General features: G+C 41.2%; 1 protein-coding gene across 1 annotated transcript in view; it reads right to left on the minus strand.

Moving 5' to 3' along the window:
* crhr1 (corticotropin releasing hormone receptor 1) overlaps window positions 1–19,013 on the minus strand; it is a 138,399-nt gene extending 119,386 nt beyond the window's left edge. The window contains exon 1 of the mRNA XM_063018456.1: window positions 18,941–19,013. Coding sequence (XP_062874526.1) covers window positions 18,941–18,964 — 24 coding nt within the window. The 5' untranslated portion in view covers window positions 18,965–19,013. The remainder of the gene's footprint in view (window positions 1–18,940) is intronic.
* Between the last annotated feature and the right edge of the window lie 784 nt (window positions 19,014–19,797).

Genomic DNA, 19,797 nt, shown 5'->3' on the forward strand with positions numbered 1-19,797 from the left:
AGAAACACTCATGTTTTCAACTTTGTGGGAAAAGTACTTTAGTGTTCCGGCATCCAGACTGTGCCCCTGTTGTCCAAAAAGCAAGTGTATGTGGAGGAACTCCAATGTCCCACAGTGCTTTGACCTTAATCCCACTTAACACCTTTGGAAAGAATTGGATTGGTGATTGCAAGCCAGCCCACTTGTCCAAAATCTTAAGAGCTCTTGTCAAGCTCTTTTGACTAAAGACACTCAGACACTCGTAGAAGAGCCATTCTAAAAAAATAGAGGCTGTTATAGTCTTCTCTTAATTTGTCCAAAGCAAGTCAAGTTATCAGGGCTTCGACTGAGAGTTTAGGTTCGAATTAACTAAGGAACTATTTGATTTGATTCTCTCAAATCGCTTCTCCAGCATCAAAGACATTGATATGCTTCCAAATCTTGTTCACAAATCGTTATATTTGTTCTATTTTTTTTTTTTTTTCCCCTTTTTCTCCCCCTTTAGCGCATCCAGTTGTTCAATTTGCATCGTGCTTCCTCTCTGTTTATGCCAAACCCTGCCCTGACCGAGGAGATCGAAGCTAACCCATATCCCCTCCAAAACATGGGCAGCAGCCGGATGCATTTTTGCCACCCACACATTGATGAGTGTGGCTCCACCTAGCGTTGCATGCGGAGAGACACACCCTAAGGGCACTCTTCCTCATCTCTGTGCAGGCGCCTCTAATCAGCCGACATAGGTCGTAATCGCATTCTGACAGAGAGAGACCCACATCCGGTTCTTTGTCCCGCCCCCCAACTGAGCAACCGACCAATCGTTGCTCATACAGCCACTCAGCCTCGAACCAGTAAAGCAGAGCTGGATTCGATACGATGTACTCTGGTTGCAGCGTGTCTTTTTACCGCTGCGCCACCTGAGCGGCCATATTTGTTCTATTTTAATTAAAACTAAAATGTGTCTTCTTTGTCTACAACCAACTATCTCTCTTTCTCACTCAGAATGACCTTCACGATCTGTATCAGTCTGGCTTCAAGGCAGCACATTCTACAGAAACAGCTCCTGTGGCAGTTACTGAGAAGCTTCATGCAGCCAAAGCAGCCAAACTGTCATCGGTCCTCATCCTTCTTGACCTCTCTGCAAAAATATCCAGCCAACAGCACCCCTGTGTGCAGCGTCTTGTGACCACTGATGAAGGTCTAGAAGATGACCAACTCAAACAGCAGCAATAGATGAGCGATCATCTCTGACTTTACATCTACAAGGTGGACCTACTAGGTAGGAGTGTCTAATAAAGTGGACAGTGAGTGGACACGGTATTTATATCCACTCATACCAGCACAACACACACTAACACACCACCACCATGTCATTGTAACAGCAGTGCTGAGAATGATCCACCACCTAAATAATACCTGCTCTGTGGTGGTCCTTAGAGGTCCTGACCATTGAAGAACAGCATGAAAGGGGGCTAAAAAAGTATGTAGAGAAACAGATGGACTACAGTCAGTAATTGTAGAACTACAAAATGCTTCTATATGATAAGTGGAGCTGACAAAATGGACAGTGAGTGTAGAAACAAGGAGGTGGTTTTAATGTTATGGCTGATCAGTGTATATTATCATAATTGTGCTATAAAAATGCTATTTTTTATTCGCCTGTCTAAATAATTTGAGGTTTTTATTCTCCTTTTGAAATTGCCTGTGACACTCCAGTGCCATAAAATGCTTCTTCAATTACCTCTGATAAACCAAGCAGATCAGAACAAAACATGGAATTTACACTGAGGTCACTGGGGGAATGAAGATATCATAACAATCATGGTTTTTATGCCGTATTGCACACGTTATTTGCAAATGCTGCATAATTTATGAATTGTTATTGTAGCGATACAAAATAGGCCCATACTGGTGGCAAGCCGTAGCAAAAACAGTACTAAGAAAGTTGACAGTACAGAGCAGAGATGGGTTTGCACGTAAGTCGCACACACAGCGACTTCAGACTCGACTCGGACTCGTTTCAAATGACTCGGAGTTGACTCGTGACTCGCAAAAAATGACTTGTGGACAACAAAAGTCAGCAACATGAGTTACGTGTGACAATTATATATATACAGTGTATCACAAAAGTGAGTACACCCCTCACATTTCTGCAGATATTTAAGTATATCTTTTCATGGGACAACACTGACAAAATGACACTTTGACACAATCAAAAGTAGTCTGTGTGCAGCTTATATAACAGTGTAAATTTATTCTTCCCTCAAAATAACTCAATATACAGCCATTAATGTCTAAACCACCGGCAACAAAAGTGAGTACACCCCTAAGAGACTACACCCCTAAATGTCCAAATTGAGCACTGCTTGTCATTTTCCCTCCAAAATGTCATGTGATTTGTTAGTGTTACTAGGTCTCAGGTGTGCATAGGGAGCAGGTGTGTTCAATTTAGTAGTACAGCTCTCACACTCTCTCATACTGGTCACTGAAAGCTCCAACATGGCACCTCATGGCAAAGAACTCTCTGAGGATCTTAAAAGACGAATTGTTGCGCTACATGAAGATGGCCAAGGCTACAAGAAGATTGCCAACACCCTGAAACTGAGCTGCAGCACAGTGGCCAAGATCATCCAGCGTTTTAAAAGAGCAGGGTCCACTCAGAACAGACCTCGCGTCGGTCGTCCAAAGAAGCTGAGTGCACGTGCTCAGCGTCACATCCAACTGCTGTCTTTGAAAGATAGGCGCAGGAGTGCTGTCAGCATTGCTGCAGAGATTGAAAAGGTGGGGGGTCAGCCTGTCAGGGCTCAGACCATACGCCGCACACTACATCAAATTGGTCTGCATGGCTGTCACCCCAGAAGGAAGCCTCTTCTGAAGTCTCTACACTAGAAAGCCCGCAAACAGTTTGCTGAAGACATGTCAACAAAGGACATGGATTACTGGAACCATGTCCTATGGTCTGATGAGACCAAGGTTAATTTGTTTGGTTCAGATGGTCTCAAGCATGTGTGGCGGCAATCAGGTGAGGAGTACAAAGATAAGTGTGTCATGCCTACAGTCAAGCATGGTGGTGGGAATGCCATGGTCTGGGGCTGCATGAGTGCAGCAGGTGTTGGGGAGTTACATTTCATTGAGGGACACATGAACTCCAATATGTACTGTGAAATACTGAAGCAGAGCATGATCCCCTCCCTCCGGAAACTGGGTCGCAGAGCAGTGTTCCAGCATGATAATGACCCCAAACACACCTCTAAGACGACCACTGCTTTATTGAAGAGGCTGAGGGTAAAGGTGATGGACTGGCCAAGCATGTCTCCAGACCTAAACCCAATAGAACATCTTTGGGGCATCCTCAAACGGAAGGTGGAGGAGCGCAAAGTCTCGAATATCCGCCAGCTCCGTGATGTCGTCATGGAGGAGTGGAAAAGCATTCCAGTGGCAACCTGTGAAGCTCTGGTAAACTCCATGCCCAGGAGAGTTAAGGCAGTTCTGGGAAATAATGGTGGCCACACAAAATATTGACACTTCAGGAACTTTCACTAAGGGGTGTACTCACTTTTGTTGCCGGTGGTTTAGACATTAATGGCTGTATATTGAGTTATTTTGAGGGAAGAATAAATTTACACTGTTATATAAGCTGCACACAGACTACTTTTGATTGTGTCAAAGTGTCATTTTGTCAGTGTTGTCCCATGAAAAGATATACTTAAATATCTGCAGAAATGTGAGGGGTGTACTCACTTTTGTGATACACTGTATATATGATCTGTCATTGATCTGATCTTGTCACTTTCTGCTCTCTAATAACGCTCCATCCGTCTTAACCCACAACGCACGCAATGCTAAATGCTCCAGCCAGCTTCTGGCGTAGTGATGAAGCTCCATACTTAAGCTCCATACTTAAAATGGTGGAATACCCTACGTAGTGCACTTCACAGTAACAGATGATGTGAATGGAACGCTCCTACAGAATTGGCGCTAACGATTGTAAGAACCGCTTTCTGAACCAATCAGACCTTCTGATGTAAATATTTTGTAAGAAATGCATATTTATTCAGTTTGCGTCACACAGATGATTGTCAATCAAACGTTTGATTGGCTTTCTAACGAGTTCGTGTTTTACTTCACAACCGAGAAAAGTTTGGAGGTTTTGAATTTTAAGCACATTTACAAAATAACGGATTATATTCCTAATGGGACAACACACGGTTATACATTTAATAGCATCTGGAAGAACATAAGCTAAGGTAAGCAGTGGTTATGGATTTTTTGTTTTGTTTTGGATTTTGGCCGCTGTGCCGTAATTTGCAATGGAAAAAAACCGTCAGTTTAAGCTTTTAACTGGTACCTAGAAAAGTAAAGGCACAAAGTAAAACGGCAAAATACAGTCGCTAATCTGTTGTTGTTTTTTATCTGAACTTTCATATTATTTTTATTTCTATGCTACATTTCCAATATATGTTTTGTGTAGATTATATTGACTCGTAACTTGACTTGGACTCTAGCCTAAAGACTCGTGACTTGACTTGGACTCTAGCCTAAAGACTCGTGACTCTAACCTAAAGACTCGTGACTTGACTCAGACTCTAGCCAACAGACTCGTGACTTGACTTGGACTCTAGCCTAAAGACTCATGACTTGACTTGGACTCTAGTCTAAAGACTCGTGACTTGACTTGGACTCTAGTCTAAAGACTCATGACTCGACTCCGACTCTAGCCTAAAGACTCGTGACTCGACTCGGACTCTGGCCTAAAGACTCGTGACTCGACTCAGACTCTAGCCAACAGACTCGTGACTTGACTTGGACTCTAGTCTAAAGACTCATGACTCGACTCGGACTCTAGCCTAAAGACACGTGACTCTAGCCTAAAGACTCATGACTCTAGCCTAAAGACTTGTGACTTGACTCAGACTCTAGCCTAAAGACTCGTGACTCGACTCGGACTCTAGCATAAAGACTCGTGACTCGACTCGGACTCTGGCCTAAAGACTCGTGACTCGACTCGGACTCTGGCCTAAAGACTCGTGACTCGACTCGGACTCTGGCCTAAAGACTCGTGACTCGACTCGGACTCTGGCCTAAAGACTCGTGACTCGACTCTGACTCTAGCCTAAAGACTCGTGACTCGACTCGGACTCTAGCCTAAAGACTCGTGACTCGACTCGGACTCTAGCCTAAAGACTCGTGACTCGACTCGGACTCTAGCCTAAAGACTCGTGACTCGACTCTGACTTGTATTTTGTGATTTGTGAACATCTCTGGTACAGAGATATAAACCGAGCAGTTATGAGTGTGGTCGGATACTCCCGCCTCACCACCCACTTGAGATTTTAATGAGGCATGGTGTATTCTCTCCCACACCGAGACCAACGCCGCTCGGTTATTCAGAAGCCAATGACGATCTGTGTCACGCCCCATGAGTATGCCTCCTTCCTTAACAACCAATCAGCATTCACGATCACCCACCTCAGAACAGCTGGCACCTGCTTCACATATTCCGACTCGATATAAAGAGCGTCTCAGGATTGTCATGGCCTTTGTGCAGGCTGAACTTTGCTTATTTCCTGTCTGGCTAATTTGCGTCGGATCCTGTTTGCATTCCGCGTCTCCGAGAGCTTGTTTGTACTCTGACGTTCAGCGTGACATCCAGTCCCCTGTGTTTTCGTTCTGTGCCTCAATAACCCTGCTTGTTTTCCACATTATTAAATCCCAATGCTTGCGTATGAAGTGGCTTTTTCGAGGTCATTACAGATTCTATACAGAACCTTCCAGTCAAAAACATCATCATAGGGCATCACAAATATACGTATATTTACAAGGCCAAATCAGAAAAAGTTGGGACAGTATGGAAAATGCAAATAATAATAAAAAAAAAAAACATTCTTACATTTACTTTGACTTTATTTGATTCCAGAGAGAACGAACCTGAGATATTTCATGTTTTATCTGCTCAACTTAATTTCATTTATTAATAAACATCCATTCCTGCATTTCATCCCTGCAACACATTCCAAACAAAGTTGGGACAGTAAAGCATTAACCACTTTGTAATGTTTAATTCCTTTTCACCACACTTAAAAGACGTTTTGGCACCGAGGATACCAAGTGATTTAATGTTTCATAAGTGTAAATGACCTTTGCCAAGGGCACTGACACAGCCCCATACCATGACAGACCCTGGCTTTTGGACTTCGTCTTTCGTCTGTGGTCCGAAGCACAAGGCGTCCATTTTTTCCAAAAAAAAAGACCCGGAATGCTGATTTATCTGATCACAATACACGTTTCCACTGTGTGATGGTCCATCTTTGATGCCTCCGAGCCCAGAGAAGTTGACACCGCTTCTGGACATGGTTAACATGAGGCTTTTTTTTTGCACAGTAAAGTTTTAAGTGGCATTTGTGCATGTAACTCTGTATTGTAGTGCTTGACAAAGGTTTGCCAAAGTAATCCCTCACCCATGTGGTTATATCAGTTATTGTTGAGTGGCGGTTCTTGATGCAGTGCCGTCTGAGGGATCGAAGATCACGGGCGTTCAGCTTAAGCTTGCGCCCTTGGTATCCTCGGTGCCAAAACGTTGTTTAAGTGTGGTAAAAAAAATATGGCAACATTTCAAAGTGGTAAATGCTTTATTGTCCCAACTTTTTTTGGAATGTGTTGCAGGCCTGAAAACTGGAAACTGGAGCACCCAGAGTAAACCCACGCAGACACGGGGAGAACATGCCAACTCCACACAGAAAGGACCCGGACCGCTCCACCTTGGGATTGAACCCACTGGGCCACCGTGCCACCCGAAAAAGCATTAATAACATGTCTGTTTGGCAGTTGTGTAAATGTAAATGTAAAGTCTAATGCAGTCATCTTAAATATTCATTCATTAATTTCTTCATTGTGTGTTTTACTACCGCTTTATCCTATTCAGGGTCGCAGTGGGTACACTGCAAAAAATGATTTTTTCACTTAGTAAATAGAGTGAAGATTTTTAAAGTACTTTATACAAGAATATTCTAGTACAGTCTTGCTACTTAAGAATTTCACATATAATTTAGTGAGTCACTTGGTGTTTCTTTGTAATTATTTGTTATCAAATACATTAGTAAATTTTATTCTAAATACCAAGTAAAATTAACTATGTTTTTTATTTCTTGGATTGAAGCAAAGCAAAACTGAAAACTCCTAGTAAATATTACTTTATGTTCCACGCATGCGCATTGCCTGGCAAGTCCGGACGTTTCACATAGTGATGGGAATTTCGGCTCCTTTTAGAGAGCCGGTTCTTTTGGCTCGGCTCACTAAAAAGAGCCGGCTCTTTCGGCTCCCAAGTGGCTCCTTAGATTTTTTTTGTTGCTTAAATTAATTTATTACCAAATTACATGTAAAATGAATTACTAATGTAAAAAAACATTGTATCAAATGTTTATTATTTAAATTGCTTTATTTATATACTCAACATGGAACGGAGTGCTCCAACAATAAATTATAAAATACAAAAACAAAGACCCATCTCAATTAGACAAAAAGGTCTGATTGTGTATATTATTTGTACATTTGCATCTAGAGTGGGACGGCACGGTGGCTAAGTGGTTGGCACTGTCACCTCACGGCAAGAAGGTCCTGGGTTCGATCCCCAGGTGAAGAGCCCGGGTCCTTTCTGTGTGGAGTTTGCATGTCTTTCCCGTGTCCACGTGGGTTTCCTTCGGGTGCTCCGGTTTCCTCCCACAGTCCAAAGACATGCAAGTGAGGTGAATGTTCCTGTCATGAATGTACCCAAAGTGTAAAATGTGACGTTAAAATCCTAATAAACAAAACAAAATAAACAAGCATCTAGAGTGAAACAACACAACATCAACGAAGCATCACTCACTCACACTCAACAAAATATAAATGAAAATGTGCAAAACAAAAAGAAAAAGCAGCATCCAGGTGACAGTATTTGTAAGTATTTAGTGAAGATTGGCATTCAGAAAAACCAAGGAGCTCATCTTTGATGGGTTGATCCTGTTTCTCCTTTCTGTTATGATCTGCCTGTTAAAAAAGATTCTCTCAGAGGGGACAGATACACAGTCTATGTGCCATCACATGTATAAGATGTGGTTAGACTGAACACTTGGTCTCCCAAGTGGGTCTGAACTTCTCTGTAAAAGGGGCTTCTCGTGTCCAAACTTTACTATGTTTCCTCTCACTCATTTTCCTCACCTTTCCAGCATGTAATGTCTGGCTCTGTAAAGCGCTGAGTTCTCTCTCTCTCCCTCCTGTTCATGTGCATGCTGTGTGTGTGTGTGTGTGTGTGTGTGTGTGTGTGTGTGTGTGTGTGTGTGTGTGTGTGACAGAAAAAAAACCGGCAAAAAACTAATCGGCTCCCAATCAGAAGCCGGATCCCGTCGTTCACTTTAAAGAGCCGGCTCTTAGAGCCGGATCGTTCGTGAACGACCCATCACTAGTTTCACACACAAAGTGCAAAGTAAGGAGCTGCTGATTTTTGAATCTTCTGAAGTCTTCTCACCACAAAGTTTTTCGGTTGTTGAGGACATACTTTGGCCAAAGTGGACTGTTTTATGGTAAGTTGTCATTTTTTAAGAAATTATATTACCGTGCCAGTTAATATTATAAATATTTAAAAAGTCGTTTAACTTTCTACACTATTGACTCCAAATAAGCGTCTGTTAGCATGGCAGAATTAATGTTATGTAGTTATATTCATGATAATCGTGATAACTTGTTCTGTTTAATGTAAAATGTTGGTTCTAAAATAGTTATTTTGTCTCATGATTATGAAAGTCCATTTTGCTACTTAAAAATAAATCTGTCTGAGGCTGTAGTCCCGGGTCTTTCAAATACAAATGTGCATTATTAGGCGACCTGTGAGCAAACCTTGAGAAAGTAAAATTGATTTGTAATATGTAACATAACATTCTGAGCTCTACATAAACTTTATAACTACTTTTTTAAATACTTATGTTATTTTTTTTATCTTTGTCTTAGGTGAAAGATGAGCTCAGGAGGATAACTACAGTCCACCTGGAGCGAGGGTTTCTCTTGCACTTTTACTTGCGTCTACTTTTACTTTTAGAATTCCAGCTCTGCAACTGGTCGGCTGGGCGCCCCCGAGCGGGCACAAATGTCAGTGCCTTCGTGTTTTCGTTCCCATTTTGTGTTTTTATTTATTTATTAAATTAATATAATAATCATATACACCGACCAGGCATAACATTATGACCACTGACAGGCGACACTAATTATCTCTTCATCACGGCAACTGTTAGTGGGTGGGATATATTAGGCAGCAAGTGAACATTTTATCCTCAAAGTTGATGTGTTAGGGCAGTTGTAGCCTAGTGGTTAAGATACTACACTAGTAATCAGAAGGTTGCCGGTTCAAGCCCCACAACTGCCAGGTTGCCACTGTTGAGCCCTTGAGCAAGGCCCTTAACCCTCAATTGCTTAGATTGTATACTGTCACAGTACTGTAAGTCGCTTTGGATAAAAGCGTCTGTTAAAATGTAAACGTGTTAGAAGCAGGAAAAGTGGGCAAGCGTAAGGATTTGGCTAGACGACTGGGTCAGAGCATCTCCAAAACTGCAGCTCTTGTGGGGTGTTCCCGGTCTGCAGTGGTCAGTATCTATCAAAAATGGTGCACTTTTACCGACGACAGGGTCATGGGCGGCCAAGGTTCACTGATGCACGTGGGGAGCGAAGGCTGGCCCGTGTGGTCCCATCCAACAGACGAGATACAGTAGCTCAGATTGCTGAAGAAGTTAATGCTGGTTCTGATAGAAAGGAGCATGGCAGCAGACCAGTCAGGGTGCCCATGCCACAAAGCAAAAATGGTTCAGGAATGGTTTCCACAGATCTCACTCCAATCGAGCATCTGTGGGATGTGCTGGACAAACAAATCCCATCCATGGAAGCCCCAACTTGCAACTTACAGGACATCTTGGTGCCAGATACCACAGCTCACCTTCAGGAGTCTAGTGGTCTAGCAAAAGGCGGACCAATACAACATTAGGAAAGTGTCATAATGTTCTGCCTATTCGGTGTATATTGATTTCACCGGTCAATCACTTAATCTCATGAAACTGGTGAGAAGTTCTAACGCTTTTAGCCATCCATATAAAGTTAATAATCTATAACAGATCCTACAGGACTTGAAGATCACATTTGATCACATATGTCTGTTTGTTTATGCTCTTACTAAGCTTTTTTTTTCCTCCCCACGAATCCTGTCATATTTCTGTGTCAGTTCTGTACACCTGAGGGAATAGATAAGTGACAGAAGCACGGTGAAACAGCCTATGCATAGACATCTTCCTCAAGGGACGATTTAGGGCTAAAATTCAGAATCTTGAACAGATGATTCTCTTACGCTGGGATATGTTTCAATTCAGTCCTTCACCTGTTTGAACAAGGTTGGATTGGAGTTTGACGTTTTGCCAGAACAATCACACACTTAGTGTGTATTTACACACTCACAAAATGTGACTTGAATAGGGATTGTGGCAGAGAGTTCCAGAGCTTAGGAGCAACAGCACAGAAAGATCTTCCACCTATTAAGGACAGATTAATGCCTAGTTCACACTACACGCCGACTGGTCGCCGCTAGATGTGGCAGTTCGGGAGCAACTCGGCGTTCGCTCGGGGATCGAAACTCGGCTCTCGATCGCTTTGTGTGGACTGTTCAACGCTGAGCGCTCAGCAGACTCGAGAAAAATATCTAGCATGTTAAATATCTGGATCAGTCGGGCGACTGGCAATAAGTGCGGTGTTGAACTATATCCAATGAGAATGCAAGATACGGGGTGAGGGGAAACGCAGGGGAGTGAGACAGGGGCATGATATAGTTTATATCAGAATACATGTGCACTCGGCTGCTCAGGTGGCGCAGCGGTAAAAACACACGCTGGAACCAGAGCTGGGATCTCGAATACATTGTATCGAATCTCAGCTCTGCCTACCGGCTAAGGCTGAGCGGCCACATGAACAACGATTGGCCTGTTGTTCAGATATGGGCGGGCCTAAGCCAGTTGGGGTCTCTCTCCCATGACTGGTGCAATTACGACCTCTGCTGGCTGATTGGTGGCGCCTGCACAGAGATGAGAAAAGAGTGCTGTCAGGGTGTGTCTCTCTGTACACAACACTGAGCTGCACTGCACTCGTCAAAGTGCTGGTGATAAAATGCATACGGCTGCTGCCCACGTGTCGGAGGAGGCGTGGGGTAGCTTCGTTCTCCTCAATCACAGCAGGGATCGGCATTGGTGGAGAGGAAGCATGACGCCATCGGGTAAATGGACGTGCTAAAAGGGAGAAAAAGGGGAGAATACCTGTGCAATAGCCAGTTTTACAGTATTTCTGACCTAATACCAACGCTGCATTGCAAAAAATATTTATTAACCTCCAACTCACTACAGAACAGACGATCCATGCTGGACACGTTGCCCAATCCACTCAGATTCATCTATTTTTCTCCTTGATTTTACGCTGCACATCAGTGCACCAACAACTTTGATCGCTCGCTTATTGTTGACGTGCATTTTTGGACGTGGTATCATTAAACCCCTTGTCACTTCTCACGTGTGTTTTCGTGACAAAACGTAGTTCGGGAGACCAGATAGACTCGCCTGTGATTCCTCCTGATGGTAGATCGGGTAGTGTGAAACCCCCTATCGCAGATCTGTTGTGTAGTGTGAAATAAACAATGACTTAAAAGACTCCCGATTGCGAGAGATCCAGTCGTGTAGTGTTAACTGTACTGTATTGTGAACTTGGCATTAGTCAAAGGCGTAGCGAGAAACCAGTTTGAGCTACAGTAGCTCGTCTGTTGGATGGGCCTTGGCGCCCCACGTGCATAAATGATCCTGTCGCCGGTTTACCACTGTTCCTACCTTGGACCACTTTTGATAGATACTGACCACTACAGACTGGGAACACCCCACAAGAGCTGCAGTTTTAGAGATTCTCTGACCCAGTCGTCTAGCATCACAATTTGGCCCTTGTCAAACTCGCTCAAATCCTTACGCTCGCCCATTTTTCCTGCTCCTAACACATCAACTTTTAGGATAAAATGTTCACTTGCTGCCTAATATATCCCACCTATTAACAGGTGCCGTGATGAAGAGATAATCAGTGTTATTCACTTCACCTGTCAGTGGTCATAATGTTATGCCTGGTTGGTGTATTTGCCTTTGCACATCTTTATCACTGAGCACTTTAGAGGGACAGTGGTAGTCTAGTGGATAGAGCTTTGGGCTATCAATCAGAAGATTGGCAGTTTAAATCCAGGGATGCCATGCAACCACTGTTTGGTCCCTGAGCAAGGCCCTTTATCCTCTCAGCTCCAGGGGTGCCGGAATAAGCATTTCATTGTACTGTATGTATGTACATGTATACATGACAAATAAAGGCTTTCTTCTTCTTTTAAAGGAACCTTTTGAAATATGGTGACTTTTTGTGTTACCAGGCACTACTAGTAGTGGAATCCTTAAGGAACAGCTGTTTTTGATCCTGATGTAATAAAAAACTACAATTTATGTGAGGTGGGAGCCAGTTAGACTAATGTGTTATTTGGACAGTGATCGGTCATACCTGGGCATTAAATTACATAATTAATCAGATTTCTAAATGTAGATTTTTTAAATATTCCATGATGAGGGTTATAATGTGTAAATAAAGCTGGAAAAAGTTTAACCTAATTTATGTTCGTCTTTATGGTATAATACTGTATGACATAAGGCATGGATTTCCATTAAACATCGTCACTGCTAATGCAAATTAAAACTGTACTAAACAAAGCTGAAGCCATGCATCAACAACGTCCAGAAATGCCACCAACGTCCTATGAAATGTGTTTTTTGGTTTGACTCATTAACCAAAATACATAAGATCTGGAGGACAGGGTCTATCAAAGTAGGGCTGTGTATTACTGCTAATTAGAGCTGGCCGGTTCCTGAATCACCCGGGTTAATGATTCGAATCTTTGTACTGAATCAGGAATCACGAGTCAGAAATCTCAATTAACCCGGATCCTATAAGTCCTCTGACTGGCTGCTGCTAAGTACACAAGGCGAGTGAGCAGACTCACTTGAAACTCCGCAGACTCAAAAGATTTGGCTAAACCGACTTTACTCCAGTCCGTCAATCTAAGTAATAAGTTAAATATTCCAATAAACAAGAGGTTAAACACACTGGTGTTTGTTATGTGGCTCATTTTATGCACACGCTATTATTATTATTATTATTATTATCAGTAGTAGTGGTGGTATAGATTAGTAATGCAGCATATTTTCTCGTAAGCAAAACAACAACAGAATATAGTTATTATTGTTATTATTAAAATGCAAATGCTTACAGGCTACTTAAGGACTGTACCACTTAAGGAGTATCATAGCCTCTCCCCCATGGTCATTTATTGGCTGTTTTGGTGCCACTGTGGCTGCCTAACTGGGTGAAGTTACCATGGCCATTTGTTGTTGACCATCCCCCTTGAACCCTTGGCCCATTAATATACCCATCTGATTGGTAGGTGAGTCCACCCCCTTCTCCCCCATGATCAAGATTCCACTTAGAAAAAAGTGTCAACTTGTCACTGAGAAGAGAAGTGTGAGGTGCCAAGAGAATTAAGAGAGAAGGATTTATTTACAGAAGATGAGTGCACCGAAGACAAGTGATATTCGGATGCATGCAGTAAATTCATGCAGTAAATCAATTGCAATCAAGATGTCAGTGCAAGTTACTCAAGTGAACCGGATCACATTACTGACTGACTCAGATTAACCCGAGTCCATAAAATGAATCAAATTTACCACCATTACTGCTAATGCAAGGGTATGTTGACTGTCTGTTGGTGCAACATCTACTACTTTCAAGTATACATCTAGTCGTGTATTAATGCTTATTCTAACATGACAACATGATGCCACATTTTGCATAGTAAAACAGCACGTGCAGATATTTAAGTATTAGTGCGCTTTCACATGAGAAGCGGCAAAACCGTTTTTCCTGTAGAGTGTGGCACTATTGCAGTGTTGGGTTTGCGATTTTTGCGCTTGCTGCGGCGCTCAAAGTTCACCTGAATAAACTTTGACCCAGTTTGCCGCTGACCTTTCCAAAGCACCTCCAATGAGACGAACTGAACAACACTTAACATGACTTACTGTATTAAAACAACGACCAAGAAATTCAATTTAGGGAGAGAACTTATGACCAGTAATAACTGAGAGAAGTTTAGTGTTCCTGTGTCGTTCTTTTAAACCACGTTAAGCTTTTTTTTTTTTAACAATAAGCATTTTAGACTCTCTCGGAAAAGCTGATTCTTGCAATTTCTCAGCACCCCAAGCTATAACACAAGTTTAAAAGTGAAACAGATACACAGATGTATGTGGATGCTTTCAGAGTGGATTTGACGGTTATTCCACACAAATGCCTATTCATGTTGTGGTCGTACTTTGATGATGTTTTACTGCACCGCACAAGCCAAACGCTAAGCAAAGATTCGCGGATTTGCCGCTTCTCATGTAAATGCGGCATTAGACTGGCCTAAATAAAGTCCAGATCTGTTTACTATTGAAAACATCTGATTCATAAGAAGTCACCAAGTACAACAACAAATGTGCTTAATGGTTGCTAAGCCTTTATTTCCATAACATACGAATGGTAAAGTATTGTGCTTTCGAAACAGGATCAGGTGTTCAGATGGTGCAGCAGTAAATTACAATAGCTAGCCAAGGATTCAAAAACCCAATTCGCAATGGTAATATCGCCCAGTTGGGCGTCTACATACAGAAATTTGGTTTTTGGTCTGTTGGTCCTGGATTCTGTAAAGTTGCTTAAAAAGTGCTATACAAATAAATTTGACTTGACTTGAGAAATGATTGGCAATGTTCGGGTTTACTGTATTGGCGTAGGAGGCAATCAGCATTCTAATTATTTTCAACATTCATCTTTATGTAATGCAGAACAATCTTTCTGAAACATGAAATGGCAACTAACAATTAACTATACTATCAGACAAGCAAAATAAAAAATAAAAAATAGAACACATGATCATGTTCCCCTCTTCTGACTTTACCCTCCACTTCTGACTGAGGCGCTTTCGCAACTGACACACGCCCCCTCCGACACGTGTGCAGTACCGATGCATCTTTTCACCTGCACATATTTGATCCGCAAATTTATATGCGGATCAGCCTTGTGCATGGAGAGCCACACCCTGATCAGCATTATTCCCCAACTCTGCGCAGGCACACATCAATCAGCCAGCAGAGGTCGTAATTGCACCAGTTATGAGGAACCCTGGTCCGGCTTACCCACCCAGTGAACAATATCCAAACGTTGTTCATGTAGCCGCCCAGCCCATCAGGATGGCAGAGCTGAGAATCGATATGATGTATTCGAAATCCCAGCTCTGGTATTTTACTGCTGCGCCACCTAAGTGGCATGTTCCAAATGTTTATAAAACTTGTTTACATATTTCTGGCAATTTAAAATTAAAGTGAAATACAGTTTTATAATTTGTAGCTTATAGACATGCCACCTGTCCTGATTTGTCCAGGATTGTCCTTCTTTTTAAATGTCAGTCCCGAAATATTTTAGCTCTCTTCCAGGACACTTAATGTCCTGTTTTTTTATGGGCTAAAATTTCTGTTGCACAGTGTTGTTGCTTCCTACATTTTTAATCATGCACAAAATCATCTGCTTTGATGCCCAACTCCTTAACCCACAAGGACCCTTACGCATAGCTAATTGCGCTAAATCTACTAATTAATGGTAACGTTATCCTCGAAGAAAGTCCATTAACATGGGATGCGAGACGGAGGACCAGGATGAGACTTGTGTACTGAATCTGACAGACCAGGCCAGTCCAAAAGAATAAAACATTCATTTTACTTTAGTAATGACTGGATAAAAAGTACAAAGCCAGCCCTAGGTGATTCACTTTCTGCTACCTGTTCCAAATGCTCACTTAGACGTTTGATTAAATATGAGGGCAAAACCGCAACAGTGGTTCATTGGTCTAGATTTTTTGTCAGACATAGCTGGCATCCCTTGTAGCTTACTGACAAATTGGTGCTGTTTAAAAGCAAGATAGCAAGTAAGGACAAGCATCAGTTCTGATATGAACCACCGGCTGTGATCACTAATGTAAATATGACATAGTGTTTCATTTAGCTGCATGCTTAGAGATATCTGTGTTATTAACCATTGGCTTATTAATTCATTTTTTTAATAACTGTTTATCCTGATCATACTTGTGGCAGCATTGAGAATGAACAAAGTAGGGACAGTAGATATGCGAGGAAAGAATACTGTACACCTGTATATGTACAGTATATATGGCAAATAAAGGTGTTTAAAGTAACGCCCCTCTGCATGTATAATGTAACTGGTCAAAAAAAGAGATCACTCACTCACTTTCTTAACCGCTTACCCAATCAGGGTCGCGCAGCTTTTCAATGGGCGCAAGGCACACAGTAACACCCTGGACCCGCCAGTCCATCGCAGGGCAGACACACTCACACACATATATATACACACACCCATTCACCTATAGGGCAATTCAGTGTCTCCAATTAACCTGACTGCACGTTTTTGGACTGTGGGAGAAAACCGGAGCGCCAGACACAGGGAGAACATGCAAACTCCGCACAGAAAGGACCCAGACCGCCCTGCCTGGGAATCGAGCCCAGGACCTTCTTGCTGTGAGGTGACAGTGCTACCCATCGAGCCACTGTGCCGCCCAAAAAAGAGATCAATAAAAATGTATTGAACACCAGGACCTTAGACATCAAACAATTAACCGACATGCTGACAATTACTAGCAAGCAAGTTCCACCAGTGAATTAACCAAATCCTCAGCACAACACACAGACACACATTCATACTAGCCTGTGTGGACAGTGATGACTATAAAGTTCAGTAAGGAAACCCGAGCTCCCGGAGTAAACCCACGCAGACACGGAGAGAACATGCAAACTCCACACTGAAAGGACCCGGAACGCCCCACCCCATGTGTACACTGAATATTCTACTACAAACTGTTTACTCCTAATTTTGCCCTTGTCCCAACTTTTCTGTGTTTGTTACAGGCAAAATGTAAAAAAATTATAATACGTTGGTCAACTAATACATTTGTCAAGTCATTTCTTTGTACTTCTGTCATTTAAATAAAGGTTCAAAAGTATAAAAGATTCTTGTTTTTCACGTTTTACAAAATGTCCCAACCCTTCTGCAAACAGGGTTTGTAAATCACTAATTTTTGCCACTTTTTTGCACATTTTTGATGCAAAGCTTAGAAATAAAACCAAATGTAGCATGGCTATGCATCATCCTGCACAGTTGTCTCTAATGCATCGAAGATGGCATTGTTATTTTCAACCATCTGTTCCTTTTAATTATGATGAAGTGTTTATAAATTTTAATTATTACATTTCCCAGGCAGCACATTCATCATGTTTATCTGGATTACCACCTGGAGGATCCTCAACTATCACAGTGTTCAAACTTGTTGTAACTAATACTAATCCTCTAATGTGGATTGATGTACCAAAACAATGAGCGAGCAGCATATAATCTTCTGTACATTCACTTTGTCATGAACACAAGGGACAAATTAGTAATCGGAAAATTGAAGTATTAAATTACCTTTCTAAAAAGCTTATTTTTTCTTCTTAGAAACCCAAAGAAACCCAACAACTTAACCTGGTTTAATATATATCAGCACAGTAGTTCATGAATAATAACTTTACCACAGTCCTTAATAAAAAAATAAAAAAATAAAAATTTAAATATTGTATTAGGTTGATGTTATTTACTCTGATTATACCATTAAAGACTGTAAATTACAGTCTTTTGTTTATGATTTTATTGTATTTTAAGTGTGGCTTGTGTTTATTCAAGGTTTGTTAGTAGTCTTCAATTTTTATTTGAAATAAATGTAGCATTTTAAGGCTTTTCTTTAAGTTAAGGGCACCAAGTTAGAAAGGGCATGTTTATGCCAGCATATAGTAAAGCTACTGATTTAAAAAGTACAAATTATTAACGTTTCAATCGTTATAATCATAAAACAAATAATACTTTTAGGTAGTTTTAGCCTTTGGTGGGATAAATTGGGAGGCAATATTGAAGTTGGGGTCATGTCTCTACATCCTGAAGTACAAATAAATCCAAATTTAATGTGAAAATAGAAAAAAAAGTGATTTTTAAACTTAAATAATAGAAGTTTTTATTTTTAATAATCAGCAAAAATTTGCTAATTAGTGTTCGTGCAATATTGAGGATTAAAAAGTACAAATGTATTAAATAGTACAAATATTGAGGTTTAAAAAGTACAAATTATTAACGTTATAATCGTTATAATCATCAAAAAAATTACTTTTAGGTAGTTTTAGCCTTTGGTGGGATGAATTGGGAGGCAATATTGAAGTTGGGGTCATGTCTCTACAGCTTAAAGCTTAAAAAAAAAAAAAATTTAATGTGAAAATAGAACTGTGGAACTTTCTAATCGATAAAAAGTTATTTTTAAACATAAATAATAGAAGTTAGACTTGTTTTTGTTTTAATAATTAGCAAAAAATTGCTAATTAGTGTTCGTGTAACATTGAGGCGTTTTTCGATTCAAACATCTCCCACTTTATGTCATTTCTGATTATAAAACCTTTAGATTTGATTATGAGTTTTAGAAAAAGATGAAATGTTAATAAAGTGTTAAAATAAAGTGTTTAAAATATTTGTTTTTCTTAGCATTGTAAATATGTAGCGGCTACACGCGCGCGACTGTTCACGCGCTCACTGGTTTTAATTGCGCGTGCGTGGTATGTTGTACACAGTATGCACAGCAAAGCAAAGCCTAAATAGATGAACAATATGTATATATATATATATATATATATATATATATATATATATATATATATATATATATATATATATATATATATATATATATATAATATTTAAGACCCAGCAGACTTACTTGAGGGCGCAGGATGTAATGCATGGTGCCTGAAATCGGTCCACTAGCTGCGCTTATCCGCACGAAACTCTCCAGAAGAAACGCCGCTCCTCGTCCTTTAGTCAGTTCCACATGTTTTTCTGCTCAAAAAGACCCCAGTACAGTACAAAATAGTGCTTTTAAATTAAAATACATGTTCTAAATAAAATTTAAGGCTTCCAAAATCTCTCTCCGATGGAAATCAGTATCCGTGATTGAATTGAGAGCGCAATTAATGCGCCCAGTTCCACCAGTGGAGCTTCTCTCTTGAACCGGTTTAGTTCAGTTAAACTTTTAGTCCCTGATTCCGTTCCAGTTTGGCTTGTTTTCCTTTTTTCCCAGTAACGTGTCGCACCATCAAGGATTCCTCACACCGCATGAGCTTTTCCACCGCGTACACAAGCAACGACGCACCGCATGTGTGCAAACGCACCACCGACACCCGACCGACCCGATGCGCAAAAAGCAGGAGATGCGTAAACAAAACAATTATACCTGGTCAGTAAAAACGCAAGATCCGTGCACATATTTTGTTAAGTTAAAGCGCTTTTCTCTGGAATAACCGGTTCAGCTGTATCTCCAGCGGTCCGTGTGCAGTTGGAGAGCTCTGTGGTTTGTGCTGTGTTAACTTGTGCGCTGAGATACATCCCACCACCCTCTCTCTCACCGTCATCACATCACTTCTGCACAACATACACACAGGGTGGATATAGAAAAACAATAAAAACATGTATCAGCTGCACCGATCAGCCCCACTTACCATACAGAAGCACTTTGTAGTTCTACAATTACTGACTGTAGTCCATCTGTTTCTCTACATATCTTTTTAGACCTTTACA

Source organism: Trichomycterus rosablanca, chromosome 22 (assembly GCF_030014385.1).
Source record: "Trichomycterus rosablanca isolate fTriRos1 chromosome 22, fTriRos1.hap1, whole genome shotgun sequence".
NCBI lineage: Eukaryota > Metazoa > Chordata > Actinopteri > Siluriformes > Trichomycteridae > Trichomycterus > Trichomycterus rosablanca.